Source organism: Panicum hallii, chromosome 7 (genome assembly GCF_002211085.1).
Source record: "Panicum hallii strain FIL2 chromosome 7, PHallii_v3.1, whole genome shotgun sequence".
Lineage (NCBI taxonomy): Eukaryota > Viridiplantae > Streptophyta > Magnoliopsida > Poales > Poaceae > Panicum > Panicum hallii.
Window position 1 is genome coordinate 38,276,757 of NC_038048.1, and position 23,484 is coordinate 38,300,240.

At 50.9% G+C, this 23,484-nt stretch overlaps 4 protein-coding genes and 1 non-coding gene across 8 annotated transcripts; 3 read left to right on the forward strand and 2 right to left on the reverse strand.

Annotated features, from left to right (window-relative positions):
• Positions 1–1,914: 1,914 nt before the first annotated feature.
• On the forward strand, positions 1,915–9,689 carry LOC112900966 (ankyrin-3). The gene is made up of 4 exons (XM_025969760.1): positions 1,915–2,262; positions 6,598–6,873; positions 7,552–7,689; positions 7,794–9,689. Exons 1-4 carry the CDS (start codon positions 1,915–1,917, stop codon positions 9,342–9,344), a joined length of 2,313 nt encoding a protein of 770 aa, XP_025825545.1. The 3' UTR covers positions 9,345–9,689.
• On the forward strand, positions 7,181–7,305 carry LOC112901761. Its single transcript, XR_003230350.1, has one exon. It is a non-coding gene; the product is annotated as a U6atac minor spliceosomal RNA (small nuclear RNA).
• A 160-nt stretch (positions 9,690–9,849) lies between the features above and the next one.
• On the reverse strand, positions 9,850–13,283 carry LOC112898881 (ribosome-recycling factor). Of its 2 annotated transcripts, XM_025967186.1 has the most exons (9): positions 12,923–13,283; positions 12,551–12,691; positions 12,332–12,447; positions 11,943–12,034; positions 11,516–11,537; positions 11,374–11,442; positions 10,425–10,493; positions 10,248–10,347; positions 9,850–10,145 (listed from the first exon to the last, which is right to left on the reverse strand). In XM_025967186.1, exons 1-8 carry the CDS (start codon positions 13,113–13,115, stop codon positions 10,267–10,269), a joined length of 783 nt encoding a protein of 260 aa, XP_025822971.1. In that variant the 5' UTR covers positions 13,116–13,283; the 3' UTR covers positions 9,850–10,145; positions 10,248–10,266. The 2 variants fall into 2 exon arrangements, with proteins under 2 accessions (XP_025822971.1, XP_025822970.1); XM_025967185.1 differs by having other exon boundaries at positions 9,850–10,347; positions 12,923–13,282.
• Positions 13,284–14,335: 1,052 nt separating this feature from the next.
• On the forward strand, positions 14,336–17,316 carry LOC112899835 (PTI1-like tyrosine-protein kinase 3). Its single transcript, XM_025968462.1, has 5 exons — positions 14,336–14,778; positions 15,038–15,677; positions 15,752–15,884; positions 16,528–16,614; positions 16,705–17,316. Exons 1-5 carry the CDS (start codon positions 14,628–14,630, stop codon positions 16,819–16,821), a joined length of 1,128 nt encoding a protein of 375 aa, XP_025824247.1. The 5' UTR covers positions 14,336–14,627; the 3' UTR covers positions 16,822–17,316.
• Positions 17,150–22,318, reverse strand: LOC112899834 (CMP-sialic acid transporter 4). 3 transcript variants are annotated; one of them, XM_025968460.1, is made up of 16 exons: positions 22,065–22,318; positions 21,577–21,809; positions 21,205–21,321; positions 20,898–20,954; positions 20,528–20,605; positions 20,039–20,083; positions 19,823–19,882; positions 19,379–19,501; positions 19,198–19,275; positions 19,003–19,072; positions 18,516–18,623; positions 18,262–18,395; positions 18,077–18,153; positions 17,843–17,891; positions 17,686–17,751; positions 17,150–17,456 (listed from the first exon to the last, which is right to left on the reverse strand). In XM_025968460.1, the coding sequence occupies exons 2-15, from the start codon at positions 21,745–21,747 to the stop codon at positions 17,701–17,703; spliced, it is 1,218 nt and encodes a 405-aa protein (XP_025824245.1). In that variant the 5' UTR covers positions 21,748–21,809; positions 22,065–22,318; the 3' UTR covers positions 17,150–17,456; positions 17,686–17,700. The 3 variants fall into 3 exon arrangements, with proteins under 3 accessions (XP_025824245.1, XP_025824243.1, XP_025824244.1); XM_025968458.1 differs by having other exon boundaries at positions 17,843–17,894; XM_025968459.1 differs by lacking the exon at positions 22,065–22,318 and adding an exon at positions 21,924–22,012 and having other exon boundaries at positions 17,843–17,894.
• Positions 22,319–23,484: the final 1,166 nt, after the last annotated feature.

Below are 23,484 nucleotides of genomic sequence, written 5' to 3' on the forward strand. Positions count from 1 at the left end.
CGCTGCCGTGCGCCGCAGCAAAAACCGGACGCACGTGCATGCGATGCGCGTGCACCCAACCATGGCACGTTCGATGATCGTGCTAGCGAGAGCTACTGTACCCACGGACGCGACCGCTCGGCACGGCACGTACGGTAGAGTGGTCGCCGGTACGTGCCCTATCGATCGACGGGCCTGTCCCAGGCTACAGCAGCTTACATGGAAGAAGAGGACGGCGTACGTGTCGAGCGGCGCGCGTGCGTACGAGGGCTGTCGTTGGACAACTCGAGGGTGATGGATGATCGACGGGCGCGAGTTTGGCTCCCACTTCTGGGAGGCGGAGTCGCCTGGGTGAGCTAAAATAAGTGAGTTTTAGGTTCATAAAAATAGACTGGATATTAATATTTTTAAATTTAAATACTACATAATGTATATCAGAGCATTTGAACTGGGCCCGTGCTGGCGCGGGCCCCGGCTCCGCCCGCGGCCGGCCGCCCCTGATCGAAGTACGCATGTCTGGCTCGGAACACGCCAACCCGATCGTCTGCAGTGGCAACGACGAGTCCTGGCGAGCCGCGCTGCATAGACTTGTCACGGGAGCAGTAGCGCTGGATCGTAGCGAGGGCACCGTATCCTAGACCCCCAGCTTGCCACCTGCTGTAGTACCAGTGTACCCGCGGTTAGACCGGGGCTACCATTTTCACTCGCTCCGTGTTCTCGTTTGATGCGTGAGAAGAGAAGGTAACACACTTTTTATAAACTAAAAGTTCGAACAATTGACTTTGCAATGAGTCACGGGGCCACACATATTATCGGATCGTAGTCCCACGTAAAAAGTCTTATTAAATTATATAACAAAAAAATTCTTAAATAATTCTACATGGTGCCCTTTCATAAAGATTTTGTGTTTTCAAGACTGCAAAAGTAAGCAATTGCATATTTCGCCATTCAACCCATGCATCTATTTCTATTTTATCTGCGGCATAAGCTGTTATCAACTACCACGCTTCTTATGAAACATAATTATCTACAAATATATTGGACATGTAAGAAAGAGGTCATAACGTGGATGAACTTTTATTTAAAGAAACTGTGTCTTAAATTATTTGTTCGTTGCACTTTAAGGAAATTGGATTTCTCTAAAGCAAGGTTGCAAAAACTATCATTTTTTCCCAGCTCTCATTGCAAAGTCTAGTTTTAAAGCTAGATCAAAAGTACAAATGACCATTGCAACACAATGACTACTATTAGTAGTTACACAGAAGATATTGAAGCCGAATTATGATACAAAATTCATAATGAAGATACTTTCAAGTCGCTCAAAACTAGTATTTTAAATGATAGGTTATAGCAGAAGCAGCCTTCTCCGACTATTAAAGGAGCCGCTAGTCCACTATTTTTGTTGCAATGATTATTACAACAGCTCTCAGATGCCCATTATTTAATGCTCTGCTGAAAACTTAAAAACGTGCCTGGAGGTACTTTGTTTTTACCCAAAAACACCTCATGTCGGTTTATACAACCAACCCAAACGCCTGAACAAAGGCTCTAGCCTAGCCAAGCTTCCTGGCCGGCGCCCATTCAAGCCGAGCCGGGAGCCAAGCCGCGGAGGAGCGCCCGAGCATGTTGTAATTACGACCACTCACGCCCACTCTATGAGCAGCGGGCCCCACTGCCGCCCCATCCGTAAACCCTCCGCCACTTACAGGTGGCCCCCGTAAGAGGCCCATCTTCACCGGCGCGGTGACTTCACCGCCCGTCTCCCCCTTCCTCGTCTCGCCTCCCGAGTCTCCACCTATATATTGCCCCGTGCCGGCGCGCCTCCCCCTTTCAAGTTTGCCCGCACACCCAGGGAGGGACGCGCACCGAGGAGGCCGGAGCAGAGCAGAGACAGAGCAGCCCCGCGCCTGTAGCCCTCTAGGGAAAGCTTCGGGAATGGCGGTGCTGCTCCGCCCTGCGGCGATCGCCGGTGGCCGGCAGGTGTGGCCCGTGGCGGAGGCGGAGGACGAGGCGGCGCGCGAGGCGGAGGCCGCGTCGCAGCGGCTGGTGGAGGCGGTGGCGCGCGGCGATGCGAGGGAGGCCCGCGAGCTCCTCGCGGCGGGGCGCGCGGACGTGAACTATGCCGGGGTGGTGTGGCTCCGGGCGCGGCGCGTCGCGGAGGCGGAGCCCCGGGAGGGCGCCGCCGCCGAGGCGCGGGCCGTGCACGAGGAGATCCGCGCCGACGTCTCGCCGCTCTTCCTCGCCGCCGGCAACGGGGACGTCGCGCTCGTCCGCGCCCTGCTCGTGAGTGATCGAACCAATCCCCGCCCACCTGCATTCCCTCCCTGCTCTGCTTCCTCGCATCGTAATTTTTCTATCCGCATCTCGCTTGTTTGTTTCTGCATTTTTGTCGCGTTTTGGGTGGTGGTAGAATTAATCGTCCAGGGAGTAATTCAACACCAGATTTGTCTTGCTACCCAAGTTGCAATTCGAGCCCCCTTATGCGTCCGTGCGTAGCCTTATCCCTGAAATATTCGGCGATTTTGGTGCGAATTTGCATTCAAATTTGCCGAGCGCCGAAGAGTTTGTGCTTCACCAAGTTTGCAGGGTAATAGGTTAAGGTTTGCCTAGCCCCACTGGCCCATTATATTCACCTCCACTTTACTTGGTTCGTAAAAAGGTCACACGGCATTTTCGAATGGTTTTAGCGGGCGCTTCCTTCCAACATTTCTCAAGTGCCAGGGTATCTTTGCCTCGCTTCAGCTTGCTAGAAAAAGGCTGGTGCTTATCCGCACTGTTCATCCAAGTACCAACCACCAACTCAGTTCCTTCTCCACGCCAATCATAGCTCGACGTACTGTATAAATGCACGCGCAGGACAAATCCCATCCTTTAAGCGCGTACATGAATACATGTAGGAACCAAAGAGATTTTACCGGACCCACTTGAAATCCTTTCGCCCCCTTTTCATCTCTCGAGATCATGAGTACGGATTTGCGGGGAGAGGGATGCAAAGCAGAGGCAGAGTATACGATACTAGTTGTACTCAACTTCCTCCCTCTCCATTGCTTGCTCTTTTTCATGCTACTAGTACTAGTACTATATGTTAGTATTCACTTTCTATTGCCAACTTCCTCAACAAAAAACTAGAGTATAAATCTTAATAAAAATGCTGCTCATTATGAGGAATTTCGCTAATGGCGGAGACAAAATTATGCAGCTCATTACTAGCCTAAAATCATTTGGAACATTTTTATCTGGGATCAATTAGTTCATCAGCTAGTACCATTAGCCTACGGTCCTACCCATTCTCGTCTGCAGTCTGCGCTGCAACGGGACCATACCTGTGCTGCAGACTTGCAGCTCCTCTTTATTGCGTACTAGTACGGACGTTCTCGTTCTTCTTCTCTAGCCAGCCACAATGGAAATCGTCAAATGGGAATCTATGCAGGGGAAGCTTCCTGGGCACACTTCGATATCCTTGGTATACGTGTAGCACGTAGGCATTGGTCGTGGTGTACGTACACTAGTATATTAAAGTATACATACGGGGGTCCAAGTACTAACTTATCCCTGCCGAGCTGCCACTGTTCCACCGTGTTGTCGCGTCACGAAACTGGGCATCCATAACTGTAAACTGTAGGCGAGTAAATTACTCTATTTTTTTTAAAAAAATACATCCTGGACCGGAGAGTATTTTAGTGGGAGGATTGGGAGACAGCGGCGGATGGGTTTGACTTGAGCCCAAATTTTGTTTACTGCTGACAGTAACATAATCAGGAGTAGAAAGCAAGCTTGGCCGGGGTTTGTATACTAGTGCGACCAAGTACCACCAGCTCAGCACTTTGGTAGCGACCAATATATTCCCCTCGTGAGCGCGGTCGGGGGCGGCATCGCCGATCACGTGACCTTCCCCGCCCGGAAGCCGGCCGGTCTCCGCACTCCGCTCCGGCCACGTTCCACGTCTCCTACTCTCCTCCGTCGGCGTGTGCAGTGTCATCTTGAGCTCTGGTACGGGATCCTATGGTACTTCAACACCTGCGCCTCGAGCCTAATCAATCACTGCGGCCCCACCTGTCTGTCACGCTTCCCCGCCTCGGACCTGTTCTGATGGAAATGATCAAGCCCTACATGTGACCTCTTGGCTGTGCTCCGTAGTAGAATAGGACTAGTACTCAGCATCCTGCAAGGATCAAGATGATTGTGTCAGCGGAACGTGGCTAAGGGTGTGGCTGACGGCACATCCTCATGCAGGCGAGATGGTGTGCGTCCTTCCGGTTGGGTCCGTGCCGTGCCGTGGCACGGGGCGTCCGGCGCGAGGCCCGGCTGATCCGCCGGCGTCATGGGCGCCGCGCCTGGCGCGCCATTGAATGGGAGTGGTTGCGCTGCCGCTTGCATGCTCCTGCGCCCCGGCATCGGCCGTGTACTTCCGCTGCTGCGCGCGCGCGCGACGCCTGCACCGGCGCTCTCTTCCCCTCCCTGATCCCTCCTCTGCCGGAAGCCTACTAATGAATGCCGCTGCACGGGGCAGGCAGGCGCCCGCCCATGGCCCTTGTCCCGGAACGCACGCTGAAGCATCTCTTTTGTTTTTCCTTCGTTGAGCTCTGGCCTCGTCGGGCCAGGCCAGCATGGAGCGAGCGCAGCGGCCGTGTGGCCGTCCATCCCGCCCTCTTCGGCCGGACAATCATGGCTCCAACGTGCATCGCTGCGTGCTCAGGTGGGACGCCAGTCTTTTGGCGGGTTTAGATGAGAGCCAGTCCCAATCTCTGAGGGCGGTCATCAATCACACGGAGTGCAGCCATACGTCGTGTAGCCCAGGCTACCCAGCGTCTGCTCTCGCGCGCGTGCTCTGATCCTGGATTTCCGATCGCTCCACGGTGGCAAAATAGGACCTGGTCGAGTGATCTCGTCCGCGCCAGGGCAGAGGAGGAGGCTCACATGACCTGCATCCGAGGCCAGATGCCGGTGCTCCCCGCCGCCCCAATACGTCCAAGCCGAACCAGCTGTGCGTATTTTTCATCGCGCCATGGAAGCCACCTCACGGTCCCAGGCCAGGTAGTAGGGCCGGCCGGCGATGCTTCTCCTCGACCAAGCCCAAGCGCCCGGCTGCCCCCATCTCTCTGCTGTATTAAAGACGGCGGCGCATGTGTCGCAGGAGCCGGCCCAGCGCCGCGCCGCGCGGTGCGGTGTATTGGGGCGTGGTACGGAGCGATCGAGCTCGTCCGTATCGTGCCGTGTCCTCTTCGGCTCTTCCCTGTCCTGCCCTGTAGCCATCTGCCCTTGAGCCCCCTCGCGCCTGCCACCGGCCAGCTGTATCCCCCGCGCGGCTGCCTGCTCCCCCCGTTCCTCCATCCTGGTCTGGTGGGCACGCACGCACGCACCTGGCGCCCATGCACAGCGGCGGGCACGCCCTCCTGCCTGCCTGCGGCCCCCTTGCCCCAGCTCGTGCTTCATGGCCATGGCCTGGCCTCCGTGCACTGTGGCGCACCCCTAGCGGAATACTGATGATGGCACGGGGAGGGAGGACGGTGGGTGCCTGCGAAGAACATCACCCTGGTGCGGCGAATAGTGACGCGTTCACTGCGTGTTGCCCTTGCTAGGTAGAAAATCTTGGTGAAATGTGAATGCGTGGTTATTAACCAGGAGCATCCATCCGTCCCTGGCACCTGTTGGTGACTCGATGCCTGATGATTGTTGGATCGTGACACCGACGCAGCAACTCTTGTCGCCGGATCTCGCGAATCGTACGGCGTCCGTGGCGAAGTGGCCAGGCATCGCATCATCGTTTGCTTGTGTGGCGGGGGCAAGTTCGTTTCCTGTGCCAAGTGCACCAGGCACGGCAGACGTGACTTGCGAAGCCGACGGAGGCACTAGCACGCTGTGTTCTGCAGCAGTTGCGGCAATCCTGAAAGCTAGAGTACAGGGGGGCACCGGGCACTACTGCCACTGTACGCGGCGAGGGCGAGTTGACATTGGCGGTGACACCACGCACGAGATGTCATCGGCGGATAGGATAGCAATCGCCCTGCAGAATTTTGACCAGATTCCTCCTTCCAGGGAGGCGCGGTCCCCTCCTGTCTCTCGCGTAAATGAGTTCCAGCCACGGCGCGCCACTGCTCCGGTTGCTTCCGGTGATCCGGCGCGGCCACTCCATTGGTGGCCCGCGCAGCACCGACCTGAGCGGACATAGTAGTAGTAGCAGCGACATTTGTTACCCGGACAGCTGTTGTGCGAGTCCCGATGGTCGCTGCCACGCCCTGTTCTGTGGATGCTGTTACTCCCATCTCATCTTCAGTGTAGGTCAAAGAGAGTGGAGGAAAGGAACAGTAGGCAGTAGGAGTAGGACGCAGTGGATGAAGGTAAAACTGTGAATGCGACAGTAAAAGAAAAGAAATGCACTAAGGACTCACAGTGTAGGTAAAATGAGTGAAGAAGAAAATGTCGTAGTACCGGTAAACATCAATTTGCGCTTGAATTGATGTACAAACTTTCGTTGATGGTTTCACAAGCATTTTTTTTCTCATGTACAATCTGGCTGATTTTTTGTGTTGAAACTTCAAATTACCAGTGTGCTATCAATCCCTCTGTCGCACGTTTTCTGACGGTTCACGGTTCTTACATGGCGTGCTACGCGTGCAGGCGAAGGGGGCTGACGTGAACGGGAAGGTGTTCCGGGGCTACCCGGCGACGGCCGCGGCGCGGGAGGGGCGCGCGGAGGTGGCGGAGCTGCTGGTGCGCGCGGGCGCGTCGCAGCCGGCCTGCGAGGAGGCCGTCGTGGAGGCGGCGCTGCAGGGCCAGGCCGCCCTCGCGGCCATCTTCATGGGCTCCGACCTCGTCCGCCCGCGCGTCGCCGTCCACGCGCTCGTGTCCGCCGCGGCGCGCGGCTTCGTCGACGTGGTCGACACGCTCATCAAGGTACAGTGCCTTCCTGCTCGCTTACTTGGTACAGTGTTTACGCGTGGTTGGCATCCGTCTTCAGAAACTGTTCATGGAGTCAAGGACGAGTGCTCGTATATGGTCAGTGCGTGTGTTTCGGCCCAAAATTTGCAAGCTGTGTGTGCCGAAGAAGTTGGGCTCCCATATGGGCCACCGCAACATGTCGGGGTGATGGCCTGATGGGGAAACGGGTCGGGACACGAAACAGAGGCGGTCGTTTAGTCCCACCTCGGCACCCGATGATAGCTTTGCTCAGTTTATATTGTGGAGCGCGGCACAGCGCTTCGTGTTCGTAGAAAGGAGAGACGGTTGGCATCTCCCCTGACAGGGACGGGATTTGTCTTCGGACATTCCTCTAGCACATTGCGGTTAAGGCTTACCCGCTGAGGCGGATCTTACCCAAATTTTTTTTTGCGCTTTGGTCCTCTCCTTTTCTTCCTTTTGCAGTTTGACCCTCTGCGTCTGCTCGCCCTCTTTTCTTCATTCTTTTGCACTTTGGCCCTCTGTTCTTCATTTTCTACGGGCGTCAGCTCGCAGTTACACAAAACCTTTCTATTCTGCTATCCGTAACGATATGCAAGTGTTTTTCTGCTCTAAGAGAGCCTTCAACGGACATCAAATTCAATTTCAACCCCTGATTTCGTGTCTATTTTGCAGCGCGGAGCTGATCCAAATGCGACCGCCAGGGTGCTGCTGCGCTCGCTGAAACCATCCCTGCACGCCAACGTCGACTGCACGGCGCTCTTCGCCTCAATCGTGAGCCGCCAAGTCGCGGTGGTCCGCCATCTACTCCAGGTGACGCATCATTTGAACTGCAGCTGCACAAACTACTCTTCAGTCTTCAGCAGAATCAGCACAGCAATTGACGCTTAAGACACCATCTCCCGTGTCATGTCCAGGCCGGCGTCAAGAGGGACACGAAGGTGAGGCTGGGCGCGTGGTCCTGGGACACGTCCACCGGCGAGGAGCTGCGCGTGGGCGCCGGGCTCGCCGAGCCCTACGACGCCGTCTGGTGCGCCGTGGAGTACTACGAGTCCACGGGCTCCATCCTGCGCTTGCTCCTCCAGAACGGGTACGCGTCGAGCACGGTGCACCTCGGCAGAACGCTCCTCCACCACGCCATCCTCTGTGGCAGCACCGGCGCCGTCCAGACTTTGCTGGCGTCTGGTGCGGACTCCGAAGCTCCTGTGAAGACTTCAAGGAGCAGCAGGGCCAGGCCGGTTCACCTGGCAGCGCGGCTCGGCCAGCCGGAGATCCTGCAGACGTTGGTCGACAAGGGCTGCGACGTGAACGTGAGAGCGGAGGCCGGCGACACCACCGCCATCCTCTGTTCGCGCCACAAACGCGAGGACTGCCTGAGAGTCCTCGTGGCCGCCGGTGCTGACGTCGCGCTGTTGAACTCGGCCGGCGAGTCCGCGGCTTCCGTCGCTTCTTCCGGTGGATGGAAGAGCGGCTTCGACCGTGCTGTTCTTGGCGCGATTCGGTCCGGGACCATCCCGCGTTCGAGCGACCGGAGCGTGTTCTCGCCACTCATGTTCGCCGCGCGGTGCGGTGACGCGGCCACGATTGAGGTGCTGCTCGCTCAGCCGGAGGTGGACGTGGACGAGCAGGACCCGGACGGGTGCTCGCCCATAATGGCTGCCGCCAAGGTGGGCAACGTCGAGGCCTTCCGCGCCCTCGTGTTCGCCGGCGCCAACGTGAAGCTGAGCAACAAGCGCGGGGAGACGGCCATGGGGCTGGCGCAGCAGAGCAAGAAGAGGGACCTCTTTGAGCAGGTCATGCTCGAGTTCGCGCTGGAGAAGGGCATGCCGGGAGGCTTCTACGCGCTGCACTGCGCGTCCCGGCGCGGCGACACCGCGGCGGTGCGGCACCTGGTGAGCACGGGCTGCGACGTCAACGTCCCCGACGGCGACGGGTACACCCCGCTGATGCTCGCGGCCAGGGAAGGCCACGCGGGCGTGTGCGAGTTCCTCATCTCCTACGGCGCCCGCTGCGACCTCGAGACGCCCCGCGGCGAGACGGCGCTCTCCCTGGCGCGGGCGGCGCTGGCCACCGCGGCGTTCAACAAGGCCGAGGACGTGATCATGGACGAGCTGGGCCGGCAGGCGGTCCTCCAGGGCGTGCGCGTCCGGAAGCACACAAAGGGCGGGCGCGGGAAGCCCCACGGCAAGTCGCTGCGGATGGTGGCCGCGGCGGGCGTGCTCCGGTGGGGCGGGTCGAGCCGGCGCAACGTGATCTGCCGGGAGGCCGAGGTCGGCGGCAGCTCGGCGTTCCAGCGGCACCGGCAGAGGAAGGGCGACGCGTACGAGCCGGGGCTGTTCCGCGTGGTGACGGCGACGGGGAGGGAGGTGCACTTCGTGTGCGAGGGCGGCGAGGAGGCCGCGGAGCTGTGGGTGAGGGGCATCAGGGCCGTGACCAGGGCGGCGTTCGGCAAGAGGGGCAAGGAGTGAGCGGGCGCGTGGCCTCGCGCTCTATCCGTTAGGCTCTGTAGGTTTGCAGCGAGTGCGTGCGTGGAAAGAGTTGTAGCGGGCGTAGAGCCGTAGAGGGGCGTGTGGTGTGCAGCTGCGCTGGTCTTCAGCTCGAAGGCTTTTGGCTGCTTGGTGTGGCTTGCCATGATGGTTTTTGGTTCAGGTGCATGGGGGCTGTGTTGCGTGTATATAGCTTGGTGTTATCTTGGCTAAGTTGCTTTAGCTTAACTCGCTTGTAGTTGTTTCTATCAGAACTACCTATCATCCTCTTTTGGAAAACTCGCCGTTTGAGCTGTTCCAACTTGAAAGTTATACCTAAACAGCGTAGTGTCTCTCCATCGTATGAGAAACGCGCTAAGATCACACGATCCATGTCTAGAATAAGGATTCTGGAGTGGATGCCTGATGACATCATGAGAAAGATGAGTAGATGATAGATCAAGAAATGGACGTAAATAAGTTTCTCAGCTCAGAGCGACACAACAAATTCAATCAGCCATTCTTTCATTTCCTCGAAGAAAGTCCCACATAGGTATAAAAGCAAACACCGCAACAGCACGCTCAGTATCGTGATGGATTTGCACTTTGCAAGATCATGGATGGAGTATACAGGCAAAGGTGGCTCAATTGAAATCAACAGTGACATCAGATTCTTTCACAGAAAATAAGCCATGGTAAATCATACCCAAAACTACACTCACTTTCGTTCTGTAAGGATTCGTGGCTGCGGGACTCATTACAACACCACAGGCCACCCTGCCCTGGGCATCACACCGTTTTCAACTGCTAACAGTGTAGTTAGAATGGCACGAAAGGAAATATATTTTTTTGATTCGGCTGCGCAATTGCAGTCACAACATCGTTGGAATTGGAACAAAACATTACTTCAGCAAGATGTATGACTTCAGCTTCCGCTGATTTCCTTCTCCTTTGCCTTGCACATGTCATCTGCTGACTTTATGAACTTCTTGGTCAATTCTTCAATCTGGAGCGAAGATAAACAGGTTAAATGTTTACCGACAGGCAATGTATTCCTTTTACAGCATCGTTTCAGTTACTCACCTCCTTCTCCAGCCTCTTTGCATCATCCTTGGGCATGCTAGATGCAGATTTCTTTATTGTATCAAGTGCCTGGACACACAAGGGAAAGTTTACTAAGTTGCATTTCTCTAATACCAGCATCGAGCACTGGAGCTGATAGAAACTGGAATCCAGTACCCACAGTCCTATGCTCATAGCAACTCTAGTTTAATGGAAGATTTTGAACAAAATAAATTTAGTTTGAGAGCAAGAAGTTATCCCTGAAGCTTAGACTGAGATGCTACGCCAAGCAAAATCACCAAATAGTTGGCATCCCAGTGAACATTATCCACAATAGCAGGGTTCATCACTAATACAGATCAACACTATTGCTACTCCCTCCGTCCACTTATGTTGGGTCTATGTTTTTCTTTTAGCTGTCCAAGATTGTTAGGACTGTTTGCCTTCCCCATGCAAAATCTGTGTTGGTCAGTAATGCCCCTAGTTTTAAAATGTACATGCAGCTGGCACCAGCAAGCTAAACTGGAATGCAAATGCATTGAGAGATAGCACTTCAGGGGTTAACTAGTAGCATTCTGGTCAATTTAAGAGGAGCACTGGTACAAGTTCTGGAGTAAAATGTGCCCAACATAAGTGGATGGAGGGAGTACATAGATCAAGCCATTAGGCTTCAGTTCTGATATCTTGATCGCAGCTATAATTGTTGGAAGACCGGATGAGCTCAATCACAAATTGGTTTTCTTACTTATAATATCACTAACAGCAACAGAGCAGAGAACTATAGATATTCAAGTATCACAAAAGAAAAGATAATAGCCCTGTCATAACATTTGTCTCTTAAATTCCAAGTTTCCAAATAATGTTTAGTTGATAACATGAAGCATCAGGTAGTCCAGATTTACTGTGTACAGAGGCACTGTCATCACCAGAACAAATAAAAGAAGAAAAAAAAAGGACAAGCCTTCTTTACCTTTTGGCGTGCTCTTCTAATACTTTGTTTAAAATCTTCAGCAGATTTAGTAACAACCTTGCATAGTGCCTATACTTGGCATAAAAAAAGGTTAGTTGTTTCAGGAATACAAATGGATTAGTGTTAAGTTAGCAAACCTAACCTGTATATTCTCCTTTGTCAACCTGCCATGCACGAAAAGTAAATTAGCAGAAGGAAGCAAATTTGAGACTGTAGCCACTGAGTAATATAAATTAAGCTATTCCAGCTACCCCTACATAAATATTGAATGGAAGGGATCTCAAGTTTGTACACTATAGTTGACCGTGCAAGAACCTCTCCAAATCACTTATACGAATAAAGCCAATACAGAATCAGTTTCACCCTCACAATCTGGTTCCCAAAAACTTATTATTGCCTAGTGGATCACTAGATCATCATTGGCATCCAGTACAGAAACCGCTGCTTATGGTACAACATAACGTTATATGCCAACTATAGAATTAGAATACACAGCTAGTGTTGTAACGAACCTAGCAGGTAGGGACCTACGATAGACAATAAGAAGCAACGTTAAAGGAAACACTTACGGAGGGATAGCTGCAATAATCCTATTTCCATCAGGAGTTGGATTAATGCCCAAGGGTGATGAGATAATAGCATGCTCAATAGACTTCACAGACTGTGCAGAAATAGATTAGGGATTAGTCAAAGGAAGCCTGAAAGCAAAAGCCAAAGAACAATTCACATTATTATGCTACGTAAGTTCAGGGCAACAAGTAACAGACACATTAACATGACACTTGGAAATGGCATTTAGGCCTAAAACAACAGAAACATATTACATATCACAGCTTCAGCATTTTAAGAAGTTTAACTAGACTATCTGGGCAACAAACTATTGATATAAAGAAGCATCTATATGCTAGCCGAATGTACTAATTCATCTAGCCAAATTTAAGGAAATAGAGGCTCTTACACTAGGATCATAAGGCATCACTGATAGGGTATGAGCATCCAGGACAGAAACAACAGCAATGCGATTCAACGCAACTTTAAAATCTGCAGTCTCCACCATGATATGGTCAAGCATACCTGCAGAACAGTGCGTATTTGTATTTTTATTTATGGGAGAAACTGCACTGACCAGCAAAAGAAAAATAGCAGCGGCATGGCAAAGGCAGGAATGCAATGGTACCAGGAGTAGCTCTTCCGGTCCGCAGTTTGCTCAGCTCTCGCGATAGCGCGATCACTGCAGCATCCATTTGCGCAGTGGCAGCTGATTTGACGGTTGGCCCAATGTCAGGAGCGGCTTGAACCGTGTCGCCTCGGTCATCCTCTACACGGCCACATACAAACAAACGTGATCGGTTAATCGAAAGCAATGCTTGGATTATCGTCCATCTTTGCTCATCGTGAATCGTGAGACCCTGATTTATCAAGCACTTTATATCAAATCTAGTGACCTAGCAAGTCCTACTAGTAACACAACAGGAACTGAGCTGCCATTTTACAACATGTAACTATATGCGAGGGGGTGACTCGGGGAGGGGGCGGGTGCGCAAATTACTCGATTTCTTCCCCTTCGCGAAGCCTCTCCGGCTGTCGAGGAGAAAGAGCCGCGCCGGAGCGAGCTCCGCGACGCCCGCGAGGGATCCCGCGGCCGGGAGGCGGTGCACGGCGGTGGAAGCGGATGATGCGGCGGCCGCGGCGCGGAAGGAGCGGGCGGCGAGCGCCGCGCCCCGGCGAAGGAGGAGGGCCATAAGGGCAGGAGAGGTGGGGTCCCGCCGAGCTGGCCTGACTGTAGAAGGCTCCGCCGGCGAGCGGCGGCGGCGAGGTGAAAACGGGAGGAAGGGTTTTGCAACGCAAACTGTTCCGTGGGTTTTTACCCGTTTCCGCCCTTTGGGGGCGAGACGGAGAATGGCCGCTTCTTCGTTGGATCGTCTCTCGTTGTAAGTTCGTCCAGTGGGCTCGCTCTGCTGCTGTCTTCGCCGCGGGTCTCTCTTAATGGGCCTTTACAGCCCAAAGTTGTTGGAGTGATCAGTATGACAGCGTGCCGTTACGGAGTTGTTGCTTGGATCGCTGTGGAGGATTGGATGTGGATGGGTCGCAGTCTCGCAGAGCTTTCAGAAAATCTTGCTAATTTTGCCATCCGTGTTGATCTCAGCGGCTTGGACTTTGGAGGCTCACCCCATAACTGCACTCCGCCAACCAACACGAGCGCGGCCGCAAATGACCTCAACCAAACGTAGCAACCCGGCATTGGCTCCCGTCTGAATTCGACCAGAAGCCGCGACCGCGACGGAGACATGCGATGCCTGATGCCTGTGCCATCCACACAACAAGCGCGCCCTGTGCCGGAGGAAACCACCCGGCCCCGGCCTCCTCTCACATGCATGCTGCGCCGCGGGGAGACGGGAGCGAGCTCGACGGGCCGGTTAGCTCGGTCGATCGTCGGCCCGCCGCCTCCGTAGAGGACGCGCGGTGCCGACGCGGCAACGAGCGGCGGCAGACGTGTCCGAGTGGATTGCGAAGTAGCTTTCGCGGCGGCCTAGCCACCGCCGTACCAGCGGTCCGCGGGGACCAAGCTCATAGCCATTCTCCTCGCGCGACCCCATCGGCCGTCAGAGTCAGGGCGCCTCATCAAAGCCATGGTGCGCGCCGGCGACACGCTAGCCACGTCGCTGCACCAGTCAGCAGAAAGAAAAGGGAACAAAAATGGGAGCAACGGAAGCGACGCCAGCAGCAGGCCAGCCGCCGCTGCTACGCTGCAGCGCTGGTCCAACACAACTCCCTTGCCGGCCTCCCGGGCAGGACGAGATGAGATGAGCAAACCGCCGTGCCGTGAGTCACCGGGCGACGGGCGTCGTTGTGGGGGGTGAAGCGCGGTCAGTGCGGACTCGGTCCAAACACCACCGCCCGGACCTGCTCGGCTCGCCGTTGTCCGGGCCCCGCGACCGAGAAAATTCAGGCCGAGACCGAGATGTCACGGCCGGACCTTCACATCGCTGGCCCGCCCCAGCTGCCGGGTCTCGGAGCTTTGTCAGCATCCCGTCGCTCCTGCTCCTGCAGCGGCGTTGCCGTCCACAGAACGGGCTGGAGAAAAAACTGGAGCGACACCGTCAGCAGATTCCGTGCGGTACATAAGCGGACACCCAGCCACCGGTTGCTCAGAGGGCAGGAGTGACTTCCGCTTCTGCAACCGAGAGCAGCAGAGCCCGGGCTCGGCGGCGAAAAGAACGAGCAGGAGCAGGGGCGTGCTGCCTTCGCCGGCGATGGGGCGGTGGTGGGAGAGCGCCAAGAGCGTGTTCGGCGACCGCAGGGACGACGGCGAGGACGGCGAGGAGGACGGCGGGAGCGTCGGCTGCTTCCCGAGGATCAGGAGGAAGCTGTCCAGGAACACGTACGCTTACACGCCGGATCCGGGTACTTTGTTGGTCACTCTTTTTTGTTTTCTTTGCTATGATTGTTTTAGATTCTGCTAGGATTATCCTCATGCTTTGTGTAGTCAGCACAGAGAAAACTCAACGTTGATTCTTTTTCTTCTTCTTCTGCGTGTGTGTTCTTTGCTCTGCTCTGAATTGTGATAGCTATTGACAAGGAAAGTTGTGAACATCCCCTGCCGCAATTCAGCATCTCGATTGCCTCTCGGTGAATTTTTTTTACTGTGATGATCATTATTCAGAAGGGCACGGCGGCGGCCCCGCTCCGGAGGAGGTGGTGACGGTGGAGGTGCCGGAGGTGCCGCTGCGCGAGCTCAACGAGATCACGGCGTCCTTCTCGGGGGAGCGGCTCATCGGGCAGGGGTCCTACGCCAAGGTGTACCTGGCCACGCTGCGGGGCGGCCGCCACGCCGTCGTGAAGCGGCTGGAGAAGCCCTCCAAGCACGCCTCCAACGTCGTCTTCCTCAAGCAGCTGTCGGTGGCGTCACGGCTCCGGCACGACAACTTCGTCCGCCTGCTCGGCTACACCATCAGCAACGACCTCCGCGTGCTGGTCTACGAATACGCCACCATGGGCACCCTCCACGACGTCCTCCACGGGGACAGGGAGGCGCTGGCGGGGCAGGGCGGCGGCGGCAGGCCGGTGCTGAGCTGGATCCACCGCGTGCACATCGCGCTGGACGCGGCGAGGGGCCTGGAGTACCTGCACAAGCTGGTGCGGCCGGCGGTGACACACAAGGACGTGCGCTCCACCAACGTGCTGCTCTTCGAGGGGTTCCGCGCCAAGCTCGCCGACTACAACATGTTCAGCCAGGCCGCGGACATGGCCAGGCTCAACCGCTCCACGCACACGCTCGGCTCCTTCGGCTACCAGGCGCCCGAGTACGTGCCTGGCCTGGTCTCGCTGGTGCCGCTGGGTGGAGTCGGGTGGTTTCTGACGGGCTGGTGGTTTTCAGGTACGCCATGACGGGGCAGATGACGGACAAGAGCGACGTGTACAGCTTCGGGATCGTCCTCCTGGAGCTCCTGACGGGGAGGAAGCCGTTGGACCGGACGCTGCCGCAGGGCCAGCGAAGCCTGGTGAACTGGGTAAGAGCGTTGTTCTTGTAGCTTTGTTTGTAGCTTGACAAAATCTGGGTAAGGATTTGTTGGGTGGGTGTTCTTGTAGGTCGCCCACCCCAAACAACATGGTTACGACTTATTACAGAGGCAAACCAAAACGCTAGACCAAATTGGCATAATTTCAACCAGTTGATGATCCCTACTTATCAACCATTCCCCCTGCATTTCTCATACCTAACGAGCTGAGAATAACTGATGCTACCTTCCTAGACCCAACTAAGTGGAAGATTTAGCTGGTGTTCAGTCACACTGATCGAAATGTATTTTGTTTGTTCAAGAAACTTCTAGCCCCAGATTATTTTTTTTATGAAGCTGACCTTCGAACTGTGACAAGCAAAGAATATTGTAACAGAAGGCAGTTAGCTGTGATGTGGCCAAATGGGTTATCTTGATAGTACCTTCAAACATTGTACCCCACAGAATCCAGTTTTAACTTATGAAAACAGCAGCAGCTGTCACGTCCTTAAAAAACTGATGCTACCGCACATAGTACTCCACTAGCAATAGTCCTAGATTTTTTTAAAAAGAAAATCTTTTAAAAAAATCCAACAAACACCATCACATGGCGAAAACAACGTCTGATGATTTGCTGGTCATGTTGGTGCATCAGGCGACTCCAAAGCTGACGGAGGACAGGGTTCAGGAATACATCGACCCGAAGCTTGGCGATCAGTATCCCCCTGCCGGAGCTCTCAAGGTCCCAGACTCTAGCCCAGATAACAGTGTTACCCATGAACTCTTTTTGGTTGTGCCCGAACCTAACCGTCAGCCTGGTTGTCCCCTGCAGCTCGGGCGGATCGCGTTGCAGTGCCTGCAGTACGATCCGACCTTCCGGCCGTCCATGGGCACCGTCGCCCGCGTGATCAACTACGCCGTCTTGCGAGACCAGCAGGGCGTGGTCTGATGGCCGCCCGTGCGGAGATGCCAAGTTTTGCCCTAGCCCATCGCCACCACTGCAGCTGTGAATCCATTCGAGCATGACAGCGGCAGATGTCCTTTGTGAAATTAAATTTGAAGTTGGGCTTAGGCAGCAGGCCTGTGGGAGTCCCGAGCTTAGTTAGTTACTATGTCTCTTTCTCTTTGGTTGAGTTTGAGTTTCACTAGTTTTTTTTTATGTAATCGCTATTTGTAAGAACTCGCTTGCTTTCTCCTCTTAAATGACATAGCAGTGCTCCGGCATTCTACTTCCAAAAAAAAAAAATCTTTGAAGAGGTACAGAACAAAAGTTGAACTGGGACCAAGCTCGTCGATAAATCAGCAACTATGTGATGGTACGACAATCGTCGACACAAGTATATTTTGCCCCAAAAATAGGGGATAGAATTATGGTATGTAATACGCATTACATTTGTTGTGTATACTGTATAACAAGGGCCTACTGCCATATGTTGACCCCAAAGCTCGGAGTATAAAACAAGAAAACGGAGGAACGAGATGGCCTGAAATGAATTCTGCATGTATATGATATTTCTTTTGCTTGTAAAGTCTACAAGAGCAATTTGTTCTACTCTCGGCGAAAAGAATTTCTTCTATATCTACCTGCAGAACCAAATGAAAACGACCACATCAAAATCCTTATGAATGAGATGTTCCTACGTAAAGATTAAAAGTTCACTGCTAAAAGACTTTGAACATGTGGATGGATTGTTGTACCAGCATGTGACCAATTCCGAACTACTACATTTCAGGTTTATATTTATCAGTGCCATCAAATTATCATTTACATGTAGGACACCAGTGTCTCTCATAAACGAAAAGTTATAAGTACCTCAAAAATGTAATCTTAAATGGGCAGCAGTGGTTTTCTCTCGTCACTTGCGCTAAGATGGCTTGCCTGAAACCATTTCCAGCTCAGAAATTAGAAACTGCCTCCACAAAAGAACTGTTAGTTCTTGATATATTCAGTCAAGCAATGAGTCACTTACATCGTCAGCGGCACCAGCAGCCATATTTACAAAAGAAGACTCAGAGGACCTGCTAAACAGAAATCTTCTTATTAGGCTAGATGTCGGGAAATAATTGGCGGACGTCAACAACATGTGCTAATAATAGTTATTGTGCTGTCCCCCTTTAACATTCTGAATTTATTTGGTAGCAACCAAGAGAACCAATAAAACAGTTAATGGCTCAAAACAACAACATTTTCTCAGTTTATTTACCTATGATTTTGTGAATCTCCCAGCTCCACTGTTCCTGCTGTTTTTTCATCTTTGACCTTGGCTAGTGGAGAGAAAAACTGAATAAAAATAACACTTAAATAAGTGTGGAGAGAAAAACTGAATAAAAGTAGCTCTGATACAAGTTGAGTGAGAAAACGAGCTAAAGAATAAAAAGCAACAATTACCTGGTGCATTGAAATAAATACTATTGAGATGCCTAGAAGAAAGTTAACAGTCAAGGGTTGTCCCAAAAATGCAGCCGAAGCTAAACCAGTAAAAATTGTGGCAACTGTTGATGAGTACTTCTTCAAAATGGTATCTGCAGTGTTATCAGTAAATCATTCAGAAGTATGAAGTAAGAGAACAATCGATGAAAAAGATAAAGGGTTGAAAAAATAGTTATGATAAAAGAGAGATATTTGAGTATATTTTCCCTTACCTGCGTACTTAAAGAAGAAAGAGGAGAGAATGCCTTGTGCTGCATTGTTACAAATGAGAAACATTGTTGCCCTTGAATGCCCTCGAAGGATATCAAAACTCTCTGGACCTGTAAACACAGGACATAGCAAACCATATACCTTATACTGTAATAAACAATAGTCATAAACAAAAAATAAACACACGACTCAAAATCTGGGTTATGACATTGCAGCATTTGTGCATGACAAATCGGCACCACTTTGTTCGGAAAAAAAATTGACACAAGAAATAGACAGGTCAATATACAAAGTTTAAACAGCTGCCCTATCCTAACAATCTAACCTACAAAGCACCACTGATAATCCGACCTGGCTACCACTGCTTACTATGGGGAGGACCATATTTTTACCATTGGCTTCCTATATATAGTCTACAAAACTGCAGCTGTAATGTGAAGCAGCCTTACTTATCAGTAGGGAAAAAAAAACTTCACCTAAGATGCTTACCTTGAAATATGACAGTCCCTAAGATGCCAAGGAAGTTGAAAATTGCACCATAACCATATAAGAACAAATTCTGCAAATTACGTAAAGAATTACTGGACTGAAGAGAGAGCATGATCAAGAAATTATGCTTAATTCCAGTGTCACTTGAAGATAAAAATTAGGCAAGCCAGCTAAATTAATTTAAAAAGAAATAACCTGAAGGTAGATGCTTGTATCGAACTGGCTTTTCAGAGCATACTCATTGTAGACAGAGGCAAACGATGGGACGGTAACCTAAAATTTTACAGGAATGCATGTACATGAGGTTCTGCATCCAACAATTGTTCGGGCATCTGAAGAAGAATAAAAAAGATGAAACCAATCTGTACAAACTTACAAAAATTAGTGTATATGCATATGCAATCGCGGTGATGGGAAGACCAAAAGCATTGGTGCCCGCAGGTATGGAGCGCAGTTGATTGACACTGATTCCAATAAGTAATAGGGCAAGGGCTTCCCACTGAGTCATAGGAAAAAACAAGGAGGGTTAGATATTGCTGAGGTAACAATCTTTTAATTAAGATAGTACAGAGGCCATGAAAATAAGTCAGCAAAGGGGAGGGACCAAAAAGCTGAAGAAAAAATGGATATACTATATTTTTCATAATTCATAAGAAATCATTTTGTGGTTCTACTAAAAAAACAATGTAAATGAGACAATTTTTTGGCTGTGTAGAAACAGCTGAACTTAGATTATGTTAACCATCAAACTATCAAAGTAATATGTCCTCACTCCTCAATGAAAATGTAGTGATATTGAAAATGCTGGCATCAGTCTTACCTGAATTATAGAGAATTTTCTTCTCATTATAATTTTTAGGAGAACAGCTATGACCAGCACCTAAATTGAATGTCAAAGAGTAGCCATATTAGCAACCTTGTTTTTTCATGCGTATAGGATTAGATGTGTACTCACTCAGAGTGTACACAGATGCACATGTACTCACACGTAGTACAGGACAGAAACATGTGAACATGACAGTACACTAACAAGTACCTTCAGATTGCTTAGCATCTTCACAGTTGCAGGGTTGAAGTATAACTGCATTGAAAGTACAAAACAACATCATATGCCAGGACCTAAAGGTACTCAAGACAATACTGCATGTCTGTCTTTGAATAATACTTAACAAGATATGTTAGACTAGATATTATAAAGATGGATGAACCCTGAAAAGTAGTAAATGAAAATGCTTTATTTATCTATTGCCATGCCTTTCTCTTTATCCCTTGTTTTGCCATGAATAAATTCTTCAAAAGATAAGCCACTACTCACTAGAGTACAACAAAATGGTACTAGTATCAGTCATAATTTGCCAGAAACCGTTTTATAAAAGTGCATATATTTTATCGAAATAATTTAATCACGTAGACAAAAATGTATAGTATGATAAGATCTAAATGTCTAGCATTCAAAAGTATGTGCTCATAAAATACAGGTGCACCCATAAGTAAATGACATCTCAGCCAGTTCAATGAATTTTACCTGCATGATAAACTTTAGGTAGTTGTTGATGGCATATAGGAGAGCAGGAACAGCTAAGAGTACATTATTACGAGCTGCCTACACAAGAAAGCATTTATGAAACAAATGATCAGCTGTCATCGCTCAAAAGTTTAAAAAAATTACAGAAATATGAAGCACAATTCCATAGATAAATCTGGATTATACAGGAAAACTGAAACCAGGAACTAGGACAGAAAGATAACCAAATAAAGAGCAATGCTTATCTGAATGAATTCAAATGAATAGAAGAAAAAAAGTTATAATTGCAGTCTAAAATGAGAACCAGAAGTCAAGTATCATATATGAGCACGTGTACATGTTGTGCTGTATTTTTGACAAGATAAATCACCTGTACAAAGGTAGAAAGTGACAGAAGCGGCTTTTCCCCCACCTTTTGTTTTCTAGACTGCAAAATAGAGGAGTAATAAAGTTAGGGGAAACAATTCGACACAACAAAAGCTACATCGAAGCCATCAAATGTAATCAACTGATGTGCCACTGGTCCACTGAAAATAAATAACTTCTTACAGCACTTCCCCCACCCCCACCACACACAAAAAAAAGAAAAATATTGATATTTCACAGCAGGGCTGTACACAGCGGAGAAGAATCAAAGTACATGCTCTTGAGTAAAGCGTGACTGAGCACAAACTAACCTGGATTATTAGCATTATAATGGCAAAAATAACTTTTGCAACTTCTGTCAAAAAGTTAACGCTGATAGGACTGAACTGAAACTTCCCATCAACCTTCGACATGAAGACTAGGATAGGCTGCAAAATCAGGGTAACTATTAGCAAAGTTGTAACAGTGAGCATATTAGAATCTGGTACAATTATCTGTACTCATCTCCTGGTTTAGCTTTTCCTATGGAGATTTCAGAACTAGCTTTTCCTAAGGAATTTGCTATATCCAAAAAAGCATACCAAACGAGTTGAACTGTAATGCACGGCATTTTTCCTAGGATGAGTTCAGTCATATTTCATCATTGGAAATGAAGTCATAGGTAACTAAGGTGAGCGAAATACCTGGAGGCCGACCAAGATGCAGTCACCAGACACGAGAAGCACATTAAGTGCACGGTACTTGGATGACACCTTGCTGCGGTGCTTGTCGTATGCCCTCGACACACTCCTTGGGCTCGGAACCGCCACCTTGGAGCGACAGGCGCTGCATTCCAGCACGCCATTCCTCTGCATCTCCTCCGACTGACCAGGATCAGCAGCCCCACCGTGTAGCTGCAGCCTCTGAGAAGTAATCCCTGCAAACGGCAATATAAGCAAGCGTCAGGAACTAGCTATATCCAAATCCACACCAGATCACCAAAAATCAGCAGCGCCAGCAGCTCAACATAAATGGACTAAAAAACACGCACACAGCTGAATCACGATCACATGCAGCTACTCCGGTCCTACTGCCTCTACCGCCCAATCAGCCTACAAAAACCAACTCCAAAAATCGCAGAACCAAGCCGAACAGCGAGGAGATCTGAGAGCGCGCTGGCGCTGGACTGTACCACAGGCTCACGGAAGGTGCGGGAACGCGGGGGCGGGATCTCGCGGATCTAGCCCAGCCTGCCTGGTCACCGCGCCCGCGCCCGCGCGCAGCGAATCCCGCTCGGCGCGGTCGAGTGGGGCTCCGCTCCCGGCACGCGTCCCGCTCGCGCGCCGCGCGGGACGGGCGGGCGGTGGTGGCGTCGGCGCGGAGATCTCGGGAGGGTGCGGGCGGTAGGGGAAGGGGGGTTTCGAGCGCGGTGGCGGTGGCGCGGGAGGAGGGGGGGGGGGGGGGGTGGGGGCGGTGGAGGTGTATCGAGGTGCGCGTGGGGGAGGAGCGGAAGAAGGCGGGTGGAGCCTCTCGCGTTTATTTATGTTTGCCTCGTGGCCTGGCGCTTTTGCGCTCGAGGAAAATGCTCCGAGGACCCTGCGTTTTACACGTTTACGCGTTTTCCAGAGCTCTTGGCTAAAAGAAAATATTTGTACTCTTTCTAAGAAGGTAGACACTTCTCTGTGCTTTATACATGATGGTAAGATGTACCAAGGCTGAGATAAAACTCAGCATTAGGTTTGCTACTATCCTTACCCGGCTTTTAGGCCAGCAATTAAAAATTGCTATACTTGTCTTCTCTAGTATTTTTGATTTTATTCCAAGTGAATTACACCTTCTTCAATTTGCTATTATTACCTGGCTTTAAAGCCAACAATTAGTATTTGCTATTATTTTCTTCTACCCTTGATTTTATTCCAAATGAATTACTCCTCCGTTCCAAATTATAGGTCGTTTTGGTATCTTCTAAATGCATAGTTTTTTTACAATGTACCTAAATATACACTATGTCTAGATATACAGAAAAAATTATGCATCTAGAAATGCTAAAACGATCTATAATTTGGAACGGAGGGAGTTACATCTTTTTCAATTTGTAGGACGCTTTTGTGAGTGCCGATCTTATTGTGTGATTATCATTAGTTGGCACCAATAAAACCTCATCACTAGTTGGGGATGGTCCCAGGGCCCGGCGACCCTGAGCACCGGCCTGGGCTCCCTGGTGAATGGGCGCACACTTGCACCCTGCCCACCAGCTCGGGCTCCCTGGCGAATGGGCGCACACTTGCACCTTGCACAGCACAATTCGGTCAAGAAAAAAAAGACTTGATCAATGGCAAAGATGCACAATATATTTTGCTAATGCAGTCGAGTTGCTGCGTGGGCCCGCGCTCTAGAAAATTTGTGGTTCCGCCACTGTCACTAGTTACCTTTAGATTTCACAATGCTCGTTGCGCAGTTGTTATTGTTGAAAACACTGATAAGGAGGCCTTGAAAAATACAATAAGCATTGTAGAAATAATAAAGGGCAAATTAATTCAGTGGCAATGTCAGACACTAATAATTCAACAACCAATACGTATGAAAAGAATGCAAATACAAGATATCTAGGG

Bases quoted from the DNA above. Each gene is read 5' to 3' on its own strand.
- LOC112899834 (XM_025968458.1), bottom strand. From the start codon at position 21,747: ATGCAGAGGAATGGCGTGCTGGAATGCAGCGCCTGTCGCTCCAAGGTG. The intron at 19,073-19,197 runs GTTATTTCTTTT...CGTAATTTGCAG, and splicing joins ATACAAGCATCTACCTTCAG to AATTTGTTCTTATATGGTTA. The intron at 18,154-18,261 runs GTAATTGTTGCT...ATTTTTATTCAG, and splicing joins TATTTATTTCAATGCACCAG to TTTTTCTCTCCACTAGCCAA.
- LOC112899835 (XM_025968462.1), top strand. From the start codon at position 14,628: ATGGGGCGGTGGTGGGAGAGCGCCAAGAGCGTGTTCGGCGACCGCAGG. The intron at 14,779-15,037 runs GTACTTTGTTGG...ATCATTATTCAG, and splicing joins CGCTTACACGCCGGATCCGG to AAGGGCACGGCGGCGGCCCC. The intron at 16,615-16,704 runs GTCCCAGACTCT...TGTCCCCTGCAG, and splicing joins CCCCTGCCGGAGCTCTCAAG to CTCGGGCGGATCGCGTTGCA.
- LOC112900966 (XM_025969760.1), top strand. From the start codon at position 1,915: ATGGCGGTGCTGCTCCGCCCTGCGGCGATCGCCGGTGGCCGGCAGGTG. The intron at 2,263-6,597 runs GTGAGTGATCGA...CTACGCGTGCAG, and splicing joins CGCTCGTCCGCGCCCTGCTC to GCGAAGGGGGCTGACGTGAA. The intron at 7,690-7,793 runs GTGACGCATCAT...TGTCATGTCCAG, and splicing joins TGGTCCGCCATCTACTCCAG to GCCGGCGTCAAGAGGGACAC.
- LOC112898881 (XM_025967186.1), bottom strand. From the start codon at position 13,115: ATGGCCCTCCTCCTTCGCCGGGGCGCGGCGCTCGCCGCCCGCTCCTTC. The intron at 11,538-11,942 runs GTAAGTGTTTCC...CGTGCATGGCAG, and splicing joins ATTATTGCAGCTATCCCTCC to GTTGACAAAGGAGAATATAC. The intron at 10,348-10,424 runs GTGAGTAACTGA...TCTTCGCTCCAG, and splicing joins CAAAGAGGCTGGAGAAGGAG to ATTGAAGAATTGACCAAGAA.